The 17,854-nt window shown below is 53.1% G+C and overlaps 3 protein-coding genes across 3 annotated transcripts; 2 read left to right on the top strand and 1 right to left on the bottom strand.

Annotated features, from left to right (window-relative positions):
- Positions 1–23: 23 nt before the first annotated feature.
- On the bottom strand, positions 24–5,013 carry P170DRAFT_375458 (putative RNA binding effector protein Scp160). Its single transcript, XM_024845316.1, has 5 exons — positions 4,688–5,013; positions 4,172–4,605; positions 3,815–4,074; positions 1,492–3,754; positions 24–1,427 (listed from the first exon to the last, which is right to left on the bottom strand). The coding sequence occupies exons 2-5, from the start codon at positions 4,542–4,544 to the stop codon at positions 436–438; spliced, it is 3,888 nt and encodes a 1,295-aa protein (XP_024710915.1). The 5' UTR covers positions 4,545–4,605; positions 4,688–5,013; the 3' UTR covers positions 24–435.
- Positions 5,014–6,870: 1,857 nt separating this feature from the next.
- On the top strand, positions 6,871–8,620 carry P170DRAFT_452927 (putative nucleoside transporter; the record flags this gene model as incomplete). The annotated part of the gene is made up of 3 exons (XM_024851317.1): positions 6,871–7,224; positions 7,371–8,052; positions 8,127–8,620. 3 exons carry the CDS (start codon positions 6,871–6,873, stop codon positions 8,618–8,620), a joined length of 1,530 nt encoding a protein of 509 aa, XP_024710914.1.
- A 4,960-nt stretch (positions 8,621–13,580) lies between these two features.
- pakA (mitogen-activated protein kinase kinase kinase kinase STE20) lies at positions 13,581–16,276 on the top strand (the record flags this gene model as incomplete). The annotated part of the gene is made up of 4 exons (XM_024843495.1): positions 13,581–15,569; positions 15,628–15,727; positions 15,781–16,115; positions 16,172–16,276. The coding sequence occupies 4 exons, from the start codon at positions 13,581–13,583 to the stop codon at positions 16,274–16,276; spliced, it is 2,529 nt and encodes an 842-aa protein (XP_024710913.1).
- Between the last annotated feature and the right edge of the window lie 1,578 nt (positions 16,277–17,854).

Genomic DNA, 17,854 nt, shown 5'->3' with positions numbered 1-17,854 from the left:
ACTAGTTATGAATATCAAGATCCGTTTTTAAAGATTTAAATATGCCTATGATACGGACTATGTAAATCACAAAATATCCAAGCTTCGGATGCTAAATGGCAGTAAACGGAGACAGAAAGAGCTATACAACAGTCTTTTTTATTCAACAAAAAACTCAATAAAACAAACATGAGAAGAGAAGTTTTGAGAGTAAAGAGGTAAGTAGATAAGGTGCCGATCTTGAAAAGATAAATAAAAAGAAATGCAAACCGGGTTGGGTTGGAATCACCACCTCGATGCCATATAATAAAAAATCGAAATAGGGAAAATGAAAATGAAAATAAAAAGAAAAGAATAGGAGAAAAGGGCAAAGGAGGTCAAATTACTTTCCCCCCATTTTTTTAAGAAAAATCATTATAATGCTTCTTTTCTTGCCTTCGCACCCGACTTCGTCATTTACCGGGAGGAACCCTCCAGGCCGGCACGGACAGCCTCCAGGATCATATCCTTGGCTTCCTCGAGGTTCTCCTTGCCGCCCTTGATCTCGATGGCCTCGCCCTTGGCTTGGTCCTTGGGAACGTTGATGCGGCAGCCGGTCTGTTTCCGGATGGCGTTGATCTGGCTGCCACCCTGGCCGACGACGAAGCGGTAGGTCTTGGGGTCGGGGAGGATCAGGTAGCCGGTGGCGGATTGCTGGGAGGCGGCGGCGAGGGCCTTCTCGAGGGCGGCCTTCGCGCGCGAGACGTTGTCGCCGGTACCCGCGAGTACCCAGGGGATGGTGGCGGGCTGGGTAGGGTCGGCGGCGACAGCAGCGGGGCTGTTGTCGACGACCTTCCACGAGTGAGCCTCGACGGATTCGCTGGGCTCGTCGGTGATCAGAGGAAGGGAAGAGCCGCCGTTGACGGCTGCGCGGGAGTCCTCGACGACGGGTTTGGCGGGCACCTGCTGGCCAGCGTGGTCGACGGTGACCTTGTAGTCGTTGCGGAGACGACGGAAGAAGGCGCCGTTGTCGGCGACGGTGTGGTGAAGGTGACGGGGAACCTGGACCGTCTCACCCTGTTGGTCCTTGAGCATGGCAAGGATGTGCTCCTTCGCTTCGCCAACGGCGTTGCTAGGACCCTTGATCTTGATCTCGGTGCGTCCGGAGCCTTGCTTGGGAATATCCAGAGTGATGTTGAACTTCGATTCGATATCCCGGCGGGTGTCACCGCCGCGGCCGATGAGCAGCCGGTGCTGGATTTGAGGAACGTCGATGCTGGCAGTCACCTGGTCCTCACGCTCCTTGACGAACTCTTGGATGGCAGCGATGATGTTGTCAACGATTTGGCCCTCGCCTTCAAGTTTGATCGCGGCGTCACTGCTCTCCGGGCGGGGGAACCTGACCATACGAGAAGCGCTGCCGTCAGTAGGTCCGCCAGCATCGGAAACAATCTTGCGAATGTTGGCACCTGATTCCAAATTAGCATTTGTGAGAACACGGGGGATGGTCCAAGACGAATTCGATCAACTTACCTCCACCGCCGATAAGGGACTTGTGGTGCTTCTTGTCGACTTCGATGGTCTTGGTCACAATGGCGTCAAACTGGTTGGAGCGTTGTTGCAGGATTTTCTTGGCTTCCTCGACCTGCTTCTTGGTACCCTTGATCTTGATCTGAACGCGACCCGAGGCGTCGGGCGCATCGTTGGCGCCGGGGACGTCGATCTGGGCCTCGGTATCGGCACGCAGCTTGTCCATCTCTCGGCCACGCTGACCGATCAGAGATGGAATCTGAGACTGGGCTACGGAAACGGTGGCCGAGAAAGAGTGGTCGATAACCCACTGCAACAGGCTGAGAATCTCATCGCGAGCCGAGTCGGCACCCTTGCTGGGACCCTTCACAAGGACTTCATCAGCAGCCTGTTGGGGACGGCTGGGGCGGCCAGCCTCGCTGGAGGTCTCATCGTCGGCAACGGCAGCCCGGGGGAACTGGACGCGGACAGCATAGCGGTCCTGGAGCCGGTTGACCTGGCTGCCCTTCTGTCCAATCAGTTCGCGGTGGTATTGGGCAGGAATTTTGAGAATGTGAGTTGTCTCGTCTTCCAGCTTCTTGCCCAAGTTGATGATTCTAATCCGGGCGGCATCGGCCTTGGCCTTGGGGCCCTTCACCTCAACCTTGCCATTTTCCACCTTAATGTCAACATCGAACTCATCGCGCAGCTTGTTGATGTTTTCACCCTTCTTGCCGATGAGGAAGTTGGCATATTTCTGGGGGAAGTCAAAAGTTGTGGTGTAGCCGCGCTCGAGATCGTCCTTCTCCTGCTCCACAACGAACGCTTGCAGGCTGGAGATCAAATCCTCAACGGTGCTGGAAGGACCGCGCAGAGAAACCTCGCAGTCTCGGGCAGCCTTCGTATCACCGACAATGGCGCGAATCGGAATCTGGTCCTCGCCCTTGGCCTGCTGGTCACGAACGATGAACTTGCGCACCTTATCCTGGTATTTGCCGGGGACATTGACGGACTTGGCAACCACGTCGTTCTGGTCACCCAATGTGCTCAAAAGGTAGGCCTGGGCTTCCTCAAGAGCCTTCTCGAAAGCGGTGATTTCGGCCACGGAGGGGCGTTGGCGCGAAACCTCGGCCTGAGCGGCAGCCGCCGAAGGGCCCTCGTAAACGAGAACGACATCAGAGCTGTCGATCTCTTCGGGAACCAGAAGGTGCACGCCGTAGTCGCTGCGCAACTTGGCGATGCTGCGCGAGCGCAGATAAGGGTGGAAGTAAGGGTCAACGGAGATGTAACGGATACGAGCCGGAGGGTGCGCTTGGACAAGGTTCATGATGTCTGATCGGGCACGGATGGTGTTCTTGCCATCTCTGGAGTACACCTCCCAGGTAACAGGTCCGTCAGAGCTTGGGGGAAGCGCGATACGGGCATCGTACATGCTCTCCAGCTCCTTGATGATTTGCCGCTGTCGGAGGTACCGAGTGAGAGCACGAGCGTGGGCACTGGCTCCTGCGGGCGCGTTCAGGTGCTGACGAGACAAGTCGATGCTGGCCATCTGCATGCTGGTGGCGAGGTCCATGGCGCGGTTGATTCCACTTTCGATCCTATCGAGGGGGCCGGTGATGGTGAGGAATTCGCTCTCGTCGGAGGCGGGGGGCAACACGATGGCACACCCGGTGTCGGCAAGGAATTCGTGCAGCGCATCGGCGTTATCGCCAAGGATGAACTGATGCTGACCGCGGTTGATCGCCAATTGCCGCAGGGCCAATCGGCGTTGCAAATCGGCGGCGAGTCTCTCAACTTCAGCACGGGCTTCCTGTACAGCAGCACGCTCTCCGGAGATGTGAATGTTCTTCTCGGGGACCGGGACGAACTGGACCTGACCCGGCTCGGCCTCCTGGGGTGGAGGCTGACTAAGCCAGGTGTCATAGCGAGGTACGTGGACCTGGGCTTTCGTACGCTCCTCGATGTTTCGAAGGTTGGCGTTGTGGGCACCCGCAATGAAGGGGAAGAATTCGGGCGGGATAGTCTTGAGTCGCAGGCTCATGTTGGCAGCTCGCTCCTTCACGATGGCCTCGATCTCTCGGCGAGCCATTTCGGCAGCAACGGCGTCACCTTCGATCAGAACATCGATCGTGTCGGTGTCATCATCATCCTCGCCGGCAGCAGGGTCCTCGGCACGGGGGACTTGCACGCGCGCGCCGGTCCGCTGTTGGATGTCCTGAACAACCGTTCCTTGGCGACCGATGATGTGAGGGCGAGCAGAGGTGGGGATCGGAACACGGACGGATTGCTAGATGTACTGGTTAGCCCGTAGTCGGATCGAGTAGGAAATTTTGACAAAGCATCATACCTTAGATCCAACCTGCTGCGCCACCTCTTTGAGGGCTTGTCTCACAGCATCCACTGAACCCTTACCCTCAAAGATTATAGAGCCTCCAGGTCCGCCGCGCATGTCAACGTTGGCCTTAGACCGCTTGGAAATATCACGCAGAATATCACGAAGGGGCTTCTTCAGTTGACCGCGGGGGAGCATCTGGGACGGAACCAGACGCAGCTGTTCCATGTGCTTTCCGGGGAGACTCATGATTCTTGGGATATCGAGGCCTGGAGCTGGATCAATACACGTTAGCGTGGCCTTTCCTTCAAGAAAACGAGGGTTTTCGATAAAGATATCAACGGATGTGGAAGGAAGAAAACAATGACATACCTGCTTGCGCACCGCTGGGGGCACCGTTAGCGACAGCGGCAGCGGAAGGTCCTTTAGCACCCCAGGCAGAAGCAGTCGGAACCTTAGGCTTGGGACCGCTTCCCAGGGCAGGGAACAATTCCTCGGACTGGACATCGAATGCGGGTGCCTTCTTGGGAGCGGGTTTCGGGGCGGCGGGAGCGGCAGCGGGAGCTGGTGCCTGCGACGGAGTTTCGGGCTTCACCGAGGACGGCGGGGGGTGCTGGAGATCATCTTCATCGGGCACGTCTTCGACGGTGGGCTTGTGTGCCTCGTCGCGAGCATGCTGTTCCTCGAGCATGGCAGCCCGGGATTTAGGGGCGCCACCGTTGACGTTCGACAAATCGGTAGCCATTGTTCGATTGACCGTAAAACCAGATAGGTGGAGTGGGTGTTCGAAGGGTAGCACGGGGGCTCTGTATATAGAGACAGACGTCCCAATTGATTAGCGGGGAAGACAATTGCCATTGAGGGAGGGAATGAGACAGGCAGGCATACCAAGAAAGAAAAAAAAAGAGCCGCCGGGGGTTGCCAAGTAGTCGCTGCTCAACGAGTGCGACGTACGATCAGCCGATGAAGAACTGCGCCAATAGCAGGGCAATTGGGCTTAGGAATAAGTGGGAGAGGAAGAATGTGGAGGAGAAACAAGACGGAAGAATAAATAGATATGGGTAGGTAAAAATGCAATTGCTGTCGATCAGGCTAAAAGCAAAGAAAAAAGAAAAGACACGGCACCCCAAAAATAAACAGAGAAGGAGAAGAGGGGAGGAGAGGTGGGGAGAGTGAGGGGGGAGAGAAGTGGGATACGGCGGGAGGGAGAGAGAAGAGAAGAAAGAGGGAGAGGAGAGAGGAGGGGAGGAGGCGAATGCAGAGCGTGGAGGACTGCGGTTGAAGAGGACGAGGTAAAGTGATGTGATGGAGAGGAGAAGAGGACAGACAGGCGGAGTCGCCGGGGCTGCGGGTGCCGAGCCTCTCCCCGTTTCCACGCTTTCCTCCGATGCCCGTCCCTGCGCTCGCGGCGACTTCGTTCCATTGCACCTCATGGTCCTCTTACTTTGCTTTCCCTTCGGATGGCACCATCTTCCGTAATGATGAGCTCCATCGTGTTTGCTCGGTCCAAGCGTTGTCGCCGTTGACCCAAGAGGACCCATAATAGAACTACACCTCGAGTCAACCTCTGCTAACCCTCTCTATTTTGCAGGTCTGCGGCTGAGATTGATCCCAGTCTGCATAGTCCGACGAATGAATTGACGGCTCGTGCGCCTCGGTGGCATCTCCTAGGTCCTTCTGATTGAAGTAACCGTTACACCATGAGTGTTGGCTGGGGATCCTGGCCCCGTTGGTCATTGAGCATCAGATTATTGCTCTGTGCTATGCTACAAATAAGTAACCCAGTCTAGTAGCAGGACAGACTCTTAGATGTCCATCATATACCTTCAGAGCGTACGATAGTTGAGATGTCGAATGTCTGACTCGAATGTCTTGAGAAAAAGAAAGAAAACAAGCTACACCGTTCTAAACAAACCGGTTTATCTCCGTTCAACATGACATTGCCACCCGCTGTCAGCTGTCAGTTACTGGTAGGGGCCGAATTCACTCCATGCGATATAGTGGCAAATTGCGTATTTGCTTTCTTATGCGCTGCCCCGATGTCCGAGTCGGTCACAACGTGCACCCCAGATCATCTGTACCAAAACAGATCGATTTCTTATTTTATTGAAAATGAGATGGCATGAGTTCAATTCACACTCGCGTCAATTTCTTTTTTTTTCGGAATTTTTACCTCTTGTTTTTCTTTCTTAAACGGAATATCATCAGCTTGTCAGCTTTGCTGGTGCTTATCAAAAGATATACTTCTTACTTCATCCTCCCAAATAGAAGTACAAACTCCTATCACCGAGACGCCTCTACTTGATCATTCCATATCATGCTTCCCAATCTCAATCACCGTCTTCAGTGGTTGCTGGTCCAATCCCGACCCACACGGAGGATGGCGAGACGCTAAGCAACGGCCGAAGTGGACCAAAAGCTTAACCACGATATGCAGCCTGCACCGGACATTTTCCACCGGGAAAAAAGAAAAAGAAAAAAAATCGATCTTGCCAGACTTGCATGGACCGGAAATCGTTTATACGGTCCCAACATTATACATACTCTTGGGACTGATAGGCTTTCTATCCATTCAGCCTCGCATTCATTCATCCCATGTACAGAGTAGACGTCCTGTAGAACCACGACCCACGACGTACCACGCCTCTGGCCCCCCTCTTCTGTCTCACAGCGGCCTAATGAAGCAGAGACTAAGCTCCTAAGTCCCCAACCGTTCTGATAAGAGCATTCCGTCCCACAAATGATGGTCCGTCGTTGGTGGCGGATTCCGACGCGCTGCAAGATAAAGCGGAACGAGGGTTATAACCCCGATGGACGGCTCCGTTCCAACGCACTGGGAATCAACCACCTACAAATAACACTAGCAGACCTCCCTCTGCCATTGACTAACAGAACCCATTTTCCATTCCGTAATAAGTTACGGAGCTGGGTTGGTTTGGCTCTTGTCGCTCTTGACGGGACTTGACTTGAACCTACTTCCCCCTTCATGCCATGATCTTCGCCCTCCCCCAGTCCCCCCAGTTCACCCTAATCGACTAGACCCGGGAAAAAAATAAAAATAAAAAGAGGACATGGACGCTCACGCCCTCGAGGCTGAGGCTGGGAAGAAGCCCCAGGCAAAGCTGAATCTGGCCCCTGTCGAGGAAGAGTCCTCATCAGGGTCCCGGAAGGGGTTCTTTTCGTGGATTCGATACTACGAAGAGCTGCTAGACCGGAAACTAGGCATTGAATCACACAGTCTCGACAGAGTCCCTGCCGATGATCGCCATCCTCCGAACTCGCTAGCCATGGCGTTCATGTGGGCCTCTGCCACGATGAACATCAGTTGTTTCAGTACCGGCTTTCTGGGGAAGCAGTTTGGGTTGTCGCTGGGACAGACGATTCCCATTGTCATTTGCTCAACGTTTTTGGGCGCTTGTGTGACGGTTTGTTTGGCCCCTTCTCTACATTCTTTTTTCCCTAGGTTATTGTGGTTACGTTCTGTTTTTCTTCTGTTGTTTGATTCAAAATGACCCACTTGGCTTTACTCCAGTCTCATGCATTATGGCCAAACAAACTCATTCTGTCGCAGGGATGGTGCGCCACCATGGGCCCGGAGACTGGTCTCCGTCAGGTCGCAATCTCCCGGTACTCTCTGGGCTTCTATCCGTCGTCCATCATCGCCGCTCTGAACGTGATCGAGCAATTGGGCTGGGCCTCGGTCAACTGCATCACGGGCGGGTTGGCCCTGAGCGCCGTCTCAGACGGCCATGTCTCCATCGTCGTCGGGGTCATCATCGTGGCATGCATCAGCTTCCTGTTTAGCTTTGTCGGACTCAAAGGCGTACTCCTGTACGAGCAATACGCGTGGACCGTGTTCTTCGTTATCTTCATGATCATCTGGGGCGAGTCGGCTCACCGCGCCAATATCGCCGCGCCGGCCACCGTCTTCGGGCTCACCAGGTCCGGCAACGTGTTGAGTCTCATCAGCGTGGTGTATGGCTCCAGTGCGTCGTGGAGTTCCATCGTCTCCGACTTCTACGTGCAGTATCCCGTGAATATCTCGAAGGTGAAGGTCTTCCTGTATACGACGCTGGGCATTACCATCCCCACGTGCATCGGCATGCTGCTAGGTGCGTGTATTAGCTCGGCGTTGGACACGAATCCCGAATGGGCTGCCGCGTATGATGATGGAATCGGCGAGATCCTAAAGATCATCATCTACCCGCGCGGATTCGCCAAGTTCCTGCTCGTGCTATTGGTGTTATCTGGAAGTATGTAGAACCTTACCATCCGCCCTCTCCCTCTCCCTCTCCCTCTCCTGCACAACTAACCCCACCCCCAACAGTCGGCGTCAACTGCATCGCCATCTACTCCGGCGCCCTCTCCGCGCAGCTCTTCGCCAAACCCTGCGCCAAAGTCCCCCGCGTGTTCTGGTCCACCCTCGTCTTCATCTGCATCCTGTGCCTCGGCATCGCCGGCCGCGACCATCTCCTGGACGTGCTGGAGAACTTCCTCTCGCTGCTCGGATACTGGAACACCTCGTTCTTCGTGATCCTGTTCCTCGAGCACTACGTGTTCCGCGGCGGCAAGGTCTCCAACTACGACCTGGACGCCTGGAATACGCCGTCCAGGATGCCCGTCGGGTATGCGGGGCTCACGGCGTTTTTGTGCGGCGCGGCGGGCTGGATCGTGGGCATGGTCGAGACGTACTATGTGGGGGTGCTGGCGAGGCTGATCGGGAAGGATGGAGGTGATATTGCGAATGAGTTGGCGTTGGTGTTTACGGGGGCGGCGTATGTGCCGTTGAGGGTGTTGGAGTATAAGTATGTTGGGCGGTAGGTAGGTACGTATGTACTCTGGTGTCATTCATCTTGCCTAGATCTAGTTCAGTAGTTAGCAGCTTTTATAGTCTATCACGACCATTAGTAGTCATGGCGAAATCGTCTTTTTCAGCCCACGAGGACCTCGAAATACAATAATGCCAACCTACCCAGATATTTATCTGAGGCCTCAACCGCCGACGATGCATGAACGAGGCATTTACTTTCACCGGCGTGGCAATCGTCGCCAACCACGCCGCCAGCATAACATTGAACGTCTCTCGAAATTCCCTGCGATGTGTTGAGCGGTCTACGACGACGTGCGTTTCTACCCTCTCGCCGCCGCCGGATTGTCTTCCCGCTAACGTGGTCACGTTAGATGCATGAGGCCATGGAACAAGACTCTGCCATATTGAAAAGGTTACCAAAGACGAGCTGTTCAAGGGACTCAGTCGAATTGTACTCCATTTGTGGTCTCAGCTGGTGGTAACAAGTCCAGGAGGATATCGGAAAGCTCGAAGCATGAGTTGCCTGTTACCTATTCACCGGATGCATGAGTGCAAGTAGAACGAGAAGTGAGAAGCCTCTGGCTCAGACAAGGCAACTAAATGATGCCGGATCCGGCCTTGGAGACCACCAACCGATGCCATAAAGCATCGCTCGATCTTCAGACAGACAGGACCGGGAACGCTTTCTGGATACTTACTGATCAGCCATTCACTTCAGAAGCTATGCCTATGTTGCCAGACGCAATGGCCCCGTATTGAGCATACAAGCCGGTATTAGGCATTGCCATCATGCGGACTTTTCGCAGTGAGGGCAGGCAGCCCTTGTACTCCTCGAGGTGGCGCGAGCGACGGCCACGTCTACGTGGAGAGGGCAGATGATACCCACGTGGTGCTCGGTGACTAGGAAGGGAGTGATAATTGCGGAGGCGTGGGTGTGGATGGAATAGTACGCGAAGGACGTCACAGTCACCTGATAAAGCATCCATCAGAGAGGGATTCAAACCAGACAAATAGTGAGTACTTGGTCAGGTGGGGGAAGCAAGTGAGCCATGAGACATACTTATCTGAGGAGCATTATTGACTGTCTTTATAGTGAGCATTTTGTTAGAAGCCATGGATTTCTCCCCGCTTGTCGGATACGGACGTGGCTGCGCCATCTTGAGGATTGCTCGTATGGATTCGTGTTATGGCTTTATGAGGCAAAACTTGCCGGTGGGTATGGTAGCTGAGGAATTGGGAGGATTTAATTGGACTTTTGATTGGTGTGCTGTGGTGCATTTAGATCTTATTTGCTATACTGAGGTTGGGGTCATATTTAACTGATATACCGGTGTATATATAATGGAAGCACTGATATTTTGTTCTACATACATTGATATCAGGAGTAGCAGCTTTCACCTGTTGAAAATATGAACTACACAGACCAGAAGGCATACCGAGGGGAAGCCACAAGAACCCTTAAGGCAATAATATCTTTAGGGCTGACTCGATACAGCTACACAATTCAAAGGATCCTGCATCATGGACCATCGAGATGTCGACATCGCACCAAAAAAAAAAAAAAAAAAAAAAAAAAAAAAAAAAAAAAAAAAAAAAACCCAATTCTAGACTACGCATCAATGTTAGTTATCAGACACAGTTAACTAGTAATTATCAGACAGGTCGCAACGACAAGCATCCGAAATAATCTATCTGACCAAGACGGCCGATATTAATCGATATTGACGGGTGGAATCGCGGCCACAAGTCCCGAATCTCATCCCGTTTCGGCATTGGATTGACAGTCCATCCCTATTTTCTCTCGGCGACAAGAACAGAAGAATTTTCTGGATTTTTCTTTTGGCATGTGGACACCTCGACAGTGGGCAGTGGGTACTTGTTCCTCTGGTTTCGGACTAAGCCCCTCGGAGTGGGAATCGATTCAATAATATCGCCCGCAGTTATGACGATCAGCCCCTGAGGAGATATATTTGATTGAGTCCACGGTGAGAGGCTGAGAGGTCCGCGACGGCAATGCCAAAAATGCCAAAGGAAGTCCGTCAACTTTTTGGGAGCATCGCCGGTGGAGATCTGGACGATGCACTGTTTTGGATACATAAAGGGCGTTACATCATCGCGGCCCCTGATCGCGCGTGTTCCCGGCCTCGAACCGGATTTTGGACTCACGTGAGGCGGATCATGCCTGCTTGGGTGCTGGCTGTCAGAGTTGATCCTTATAGCTAGTTAGATACTCTGGACTCCGTACGGTGGTTGATAATGATCACGACAGGGCGTTCGACGTGGCGTGGTTGGGTTGCAACGGCGAGAGTCCAATGTCGAACAAACACCCGAGCAGGCCAACCAGTGACGGATGAAGGGGTGAAATCGCCCCGGCGAGGAATCCGGGGAGCCGGCAACAACGCCTTCGTGTCAATGTTCAGTGTTCAGACGAAGGATCCGACTGTTGGTGCCGTCAGCCTCCGAACACGCTAGTCCCGTCGTCAGAGGTCGTAGGCTGAGAGTTCCCGTCTCGCCGGGATTCGAGGTTCTCCTGAGTCCGAGGCCAGTGAACACAGCACAAGACAGCGTCCTATCTACTCCCGCCGTCGCCGTGATCACTGCGACTAGTAGGGATACCAGTCACATATGATATCCCACAGGTCCGACGAGCCAAGAGATAGAGGCGGGGAGTCGTTCCAGAACGCCGACGATTTATTGCACCGGCAAGGGATGGAAGATTACCAGCGACACATGTGTGACTTGTTCGGGCTGCATCGTATATGTGTCTGCAGGAGCAGGGGGGTGGAGGGGGGAGAATTCTACACATCCGGTTTGATCGAAGCCGTCAAGGAACGGACGGTACCTGCAGAAAGGGGAGTGATCAGAGGCTGGACGGAGCATTGTTTCGTGGGCCTTGATTCGGCAGTGATTAAGCGGACGAGAGGTCTGATCATCGGAATACCTGACTCGACTCGCTCTTTGGACTGGGTTATGTCAGACGGGGTTGGGTTTAACTCGGGCAGGCAAATAGAGTCCTTATGTCAGAAGAGGTAAATTCCTGGCCGTTGGGGGCGAGAGACTGGAGGCCGGATCACCAGATCTGGAGTCTCACAATTCACAATTCACAATTCACAGCGTCGGAAATTGGCGCCGACGTGACGAGAAATCCAATTAAACCCAACGCACCAGAAGGACCGCAGTAATCTTAAGATTCGACGGGCGACCAGGCCAGCCGCGTCTGGAGTCTTGACCAGCAGACGCTAGACATTAGACACGCCAGCCGGTGCTTTTGTCCCAGGACTCGCAGCTCACGCGAGGCGTCACTGCGAGTCGCGACGAGATACGGAGGACACCAATTTATTGGAATTGCGAGGGAAGTCTTCTCCGATCGGATGCCATGGCAGAGCGCCCGGGGTCAAGATGTGTCTAGAATTTTTCTCCTGCCCTTCTGAGCGGTCGCATCTGAGACAGATGATGTAAACCTTTTCTGGAGCCGGCGGATCCCCCCAATTAATATGGCGATTAAATTATTTCCATCGTTGGGTTCTTGGTATTGATTGGATTGGCAGAGTTCCGGAGGACATACCCGTAACAGTACGAAAGTACAGCTTTTGGGCATTTAATCTTTTTCCCATGTTTGAGCCTTTGCCTGCTGAAAGGCTAAAGGGATTCTGATATTTCAGTGCGACGGGGGAAAAGGGGGAGACACCACGACGAGAATCAAGGCCATCACTTGCAGGAATCCATCCTAAGAGGATTCATAATCACCATAATCACCATTATCATCATCATCATCATCATCATCATCATCAGCATAATCAACATAGTCACCATCACATCCTCCGTGTTATTATTGACCGCCCTACTGTCAACCCGCCAGTACGTCACAGGCAGGGCCAAGTGGCTGGCCGTTTCCCCTCCTCGACCGGAAAAGAGACTGCAATTAATGATCAGAATATTCATAATTACGGAGTAGCATCATTATTATTATAATTATTATTTTATTATATTTTATTTTATTTTCTCTTCTCCCATCCGACTCGACTCCAGTCCGTCCAGCCAAATCACCGCTGGACGGGCCGTTTGGCACTCGCTTGTCCCCGTCGCTGGTCCAGCCTCCAATCTAACTAAATCAACTGGATCCCCCCGTCTGCTGTCCCCGTCTCCTCTCGCTGTCCAGTGCGTGTTTTTTCCCTTTTTTCTTTTTTCCTTGAATAATAATAATAATAATAATCTCCCTCCCCTGGGATCATCGACTGGAAGGAATAATTGCTTTTTCTTCTGCTCTCTCGCCTGCTCGCCTTCTTTTCTCCTCTCGACATCCGTCCCCTTTCATTCGCAACCGGCCATCTGTGGGTTGCAGATCTGTGTGCTGAGCTGTCGGTTATCTGCAGTTGATTCATTATTATTATTATTATTATTCACCTTTGGGATTCCCCCTCTTGCTCCGTCACCGCCTAAAGTTGGACGTCCGGCGGCTCTCCACGTGCCAACCACTGATTCTGGTGGTTGACGGTAGCCCGCGGCAGCTTCTCTTTTTTCTTTGCGCCCTCCCTTGCGTCGACCTAACTGGATCTTCTTGCATCCCCGTTACTCCGTCTCATCCAACAGGATTCCTCTCGTTGGGTCAACCGCCATCATTCGTTTTACCCATCTCATCCCCCCATCATCCATACATACTACCTGTACAGTTTCACATCCACCTGTCCACACCACCCCCAAGAGACGCCCAGTCCCACCATACATCGCGGCACGGAGCACAAAAAAACAAATTTCTTAAAGAAAAAAAAAAAAAAAAAAAGTGCAGTGACGGAAGGGACAGCGAGAAAGCACCGCCTCAACCGGTGGCTTTCCCCTCCCCTCCAATCAAGCCATTGTGCCTAGTCGACTGGGAACCCTGTCACTTTGCCTACGACCGTCGGCCACTCCCTCCACCCACCCCCTCGAGTCGCTTGACCTGTTAAACCCCCCTCCCCTAAAACCCCGTACGCCATGAATCACGATAGTTTCTCTTTAAAATTTCGACGGCAGTCAAGCAAGCTTCACAAAGACCCTCCTAGCTTTAGTTCTCGAATCCTGAAGAGCCAACAAAGTAACACCTCTCTGAAGCGCCATCCCTCCGCCCCCGTGTACCCACGTTCGTCTGCCGCCGGGAGTCGAGAGCATTCGCGCACACGATCCAACGCATACGGCTCCTCTTCGTCCTCCGTCGACCAGAACAGTGGGAACCCGTCACCGGTGCTTGCTGGCAACGAGACCACCCAGCCCTCTGCCAACTTTTATGCCGGCAAACCCCGTCCACCCCACTCTGGGCGGTTTTCCTTGACCGAACAAAGCTCAGATGAATTGATCGGCGCCCCGTTTGATACCCGGGGCATGCTCAGTGCTCTCGACGAGAACAGCGCCGAACCCATCGCATCTCTGCCCGAAAAGCCGCCGACCCTTCGATCCCAAACCACCCCGGACCCTCGAGGACTCAGGCAATCCGCCAGCTTCACCACCCTACACAACCGGATGGATAATCTCGTGAACCGGTCCGACAATGAACGCCCCACGAATACGAAACGGTATTCCGACGAGGGGGGCGCCCCCCGGCCGCTGGGCACCGGGCGAAGCAAGAAGAGCAGCTTCTCCAGCTTCGTCAACAGCATGCTAGGCTCCCCTCGTGGCATCAAGATCTCCGCCCCCGAGAACCCCGTCCACGTTACGCACGTCGGTTATGATAACCAGACGGGTCAGTTCACGGGGCTGCCGCGAGAATGGCAGCGGTTGCTGCAGGAGAGTGGCATTTCGAAGAAAGAGCAGGAGGAACACCCGCAGACCATGGTGGATATCATGCGGTTCTACGAAAAGAACGCTCGTGGCGATGACGAGGTGTGGCACAAGTTTGACCATGCGTATCCGCAACCCCAGTTGATTACCACGTCGACCTCTCAGCCGAGTTCGAACGGTTCAACGCCTCACGGATCCGTTGCTCAGCGGACATCCCCTCCGACGAGCCCTCGGTTCCCCCAGAACCACGAGGGGAGCTTTGAGAATCCACGGGCGCCTCCTCCCATCCCCCGGAGTGCGTCGACGGCGGGCTCGGTCATGTCTCCGCCCGTGAGCAGCGGCGGTCTCGTGCCTAACCGGGCCCCTCCAAAGCCTCCCACTCCCGCCAATATGACTCCTGCCCGACCGGCGCCTCAACCCCCCGTGGCGACGACAAGTCCGTACGGGACTGCCTCGAGCCGGCCGGTTCAGGATCCGTTTGCCAACCAGTTCGGGACGCCACCCATCCCGGAGACCGAACCGTTGCCGTCCGAGTCTCAACTCAGCCGATCCAACTCCAAACTCAACGGGTCGCAAGCGGCATGGGCTCCCCCGGCGGTCGTGGCCACGCCGGTCCAATACCAGCAGCAGCAGGAGCATGCACTGGCCGCAGCCCAACAAGCTATCGCCAGCAAGCAGCTCGATCGCAGCCGCAGCCAACGTCAGCAGCAGCAGCAGCAGCCTCGGCCGGAACAAAAACCAACAACGCAGCCTGCACCTCCGCAACATGTCTCGCCCGTGGAAGACCCCTCCCGTGCCCCGCCCGCGGCTCGCCCCCGGCAGCGGCCTCGCCAGAGCAATGCCATGGATATCCGGGCCCGCCTGGTTGCCATCTGTACTCCTGGCGATCCCAGCAAGATGTATCATAATCTCAACAAGATCGGTCAGGGTGCGTCGGGCGGTGTCTTTACCGCTTATCAGAATGGCACCAACAACTGCGTTGCCATCAAGCAAATGAACCTTGATTTGCAACCGAAGAAGGATCTGATCATCAATGAGATTCTGGTGATGAAGGACAGCAAGCACAGGAACATCGTCAATTTCCTGGACAGTTACCTCCACGGTCTGGATCTGTGGGTGGTGATGGAGTATATGGAAGGCGGCAGTCTGACCGACGTCGTGACTTTCAACATCATGAGTGAAGCCCAGATTGCGGCCGTCTGCAGAGAGGTATTTTTTCCCGCCCCCAAAATTGCCCGACGATCGGATTGCTAACCCTTGCTGCTAGACTCTCAATGGACTACAGCACCTTCATTCGAAGGGTGTAATTCATCGGGACATCAAGTCTGATAACATCCTTCTCTCAATGGATGGCAATATCAAATTAAGTAGGTCCCAACTTGGTTCCCAATTTCCAGAACGAGTCTAACAGACAATTCAGCCGATTTTGGTTTCTGTGCCCAAATCAATGACTCGCACAACAAGCGCAACACGATGGTTGGCACGCCCTATTGGATGGCCCCCGAAGTCGTGACCCGAAAGGAGTACGGCCGAAAAGTCGACATTTGGAGTTTGGGTATCATGGCAATCGAGATGATCGAAGGCGAACCTCCTTATCTCACGGAATCACCCTTGCGGGCGCTCTACCTCATTGCCACCAACGGTACGCCCAAGATTAAAGACGAACACAACTTGTCGCCCGTCTTCCGGGATTTCCTGTCTCTCGCGTTGAAGGTAGACCCGGAGAAGAGAGCATCGGCCCATGATCTATTGAAGGTATGTTATCATCTCATTTTTTTTTTTACCGAGTAGACCGTTAACTTATGACGCAGCATCCATTCATGTCCTTCTGCGCACCGCTCAATCATTTGTCTCCCCTGGTCAAGGCTGCGCGCGCTAGCCGGGCCGCCGAAAAGGCTCAAAAGGGAGGCCCTTAAATGCCTCGCATTTCGCTGTCTCTATATACCTTGATGTCCTCTTGTCTCTCCAGATACCCATTACCTCTGATGTTTCATATTTTGCTGGACTATGATATGCTGGCATTGCATAATGGGGAAAAATCTTTTTTCCTGGTGCTATTTTTATTATTTCTGGGCTTCTTTTCCCCGGATCTTACATGTTATAGATGGCGATGATTTGATGATTACCTCCCCTATCCTTGATTCTTCGCCGCCCCTTCCTGGTGGCATGATCTGTTTACACTTTCATTCGATGAACCTTATATCCTCCTATCTTTGATGATTGTTAGCCTTTCTCCTCGCTCCTTTGGCGTGTTTGTCGTGTCTTTCTTTAATCACCATCTTATCTTTTATAAGAGTACTGGGAGGTGACTGTAAATCCTATGTGGAGTTACATATGCTTTGCTGCTCCTGCTTCTTTTTGACGGCCATGCAGTGACGCCGAAGCCGACGGAATTCGATATTCAATGTAATGAATGAGCAAGAGCGGCCGTGAACGGTTTATGTCTATCGAACCCTCCTCATGTCTGTAGTTGGCTTCTGGCGTTTATCATTATCACCACCATTATTACTATAACGACTAACGATCCTATTCCTTCTGGGAACAAAAATATAATACAAGGCGTTCATGATCTGCTACTCTTGAGATCATCTCAATTCCCCCTTCTCCCATCCTTATTCCAATCCGGCAAAATCGCCCTCCAATGCCTACGCACTAGGTCCTACCGACCTCATTAATCACCTCATACCCGTGAAACCCAGCAAGCACGCCGACGTCGTACAGACGACCAACCCGCCCCATTCGTCATGTATCACCGACGGCTTACCGATCTCAGACGTACATATGTACTTACTTGCCTGCTTCCTTCGGTAGATCAGAACGGGGGCTTGGCTTCTTGCCTTGGCTTGGTGGCTGCTGTCACCCTGTTCTTGGGGTCGTACAATTTTCTTTGTTGGCTCCACAAGGGGGGCTGTGATGCTGAGGTTTAGGACGGGTTTGGGTGGCTCTGTTGTCTGTCTGGGTGTTTATTTCCTTGGGAGTTGGTCGGGGTGGATGATTTGCTGAATTGCAAGTATATATCTAGTATCGGCCGAGGTATACGCAGAAGACAGGCTTATGTGTACTACTTATTTATATCTACATACCCTGTCGAGTATTTATTTTCCGATCGGGCGCTTGGACACGGACGGTTTGGACTGCGTTAGCTTTGTAGATGCGTTTTCGATATTTTCCCTCGATACTATCGGACTGCGTACTTCATGCAATCCCAGATGAGGAGCGGTCTGGCGTAGGTTGACCGATCTTGCAAGAAGGTAGGTATTTAGGTTGATGATGGAACTGGATATCTTCATCCAGAAGCGATAAATATGTGATTAAAAGGCAAGCTTGGAAACGACTCATACTGTAGTAAAGAAGAACTGATCGATAGGGCTTTTTTTTTTTTTTATCCTACGCTGTACGGAGATGCGGATGGTTTGGGCTTCTCAACAGAGCCCCTTTTCTCATTGGGGAGAAAGTTACGAAAGAGAGATGCCTAATCCCATTGCATACAGGCT

This window comes from Aspergillus steynii (assembly GCF_002849105.1).
Source record: "Aspergillus steynii IBT 23096 chromosome Unknown P170scaffold_1, whole genome shotgun sequence".
NCBI lineage: Eukaryota > Fungi > Ascomycota > Eurotiomycetes > Eurotiales > Aspergillaceae > Aspergillus > Aspergillus steynii.
The sequence above is the reverse complement of the archived record's forward strand: the minus strand, read 5'-3'. Positions and strand labels throughout refer to the sequence as shown.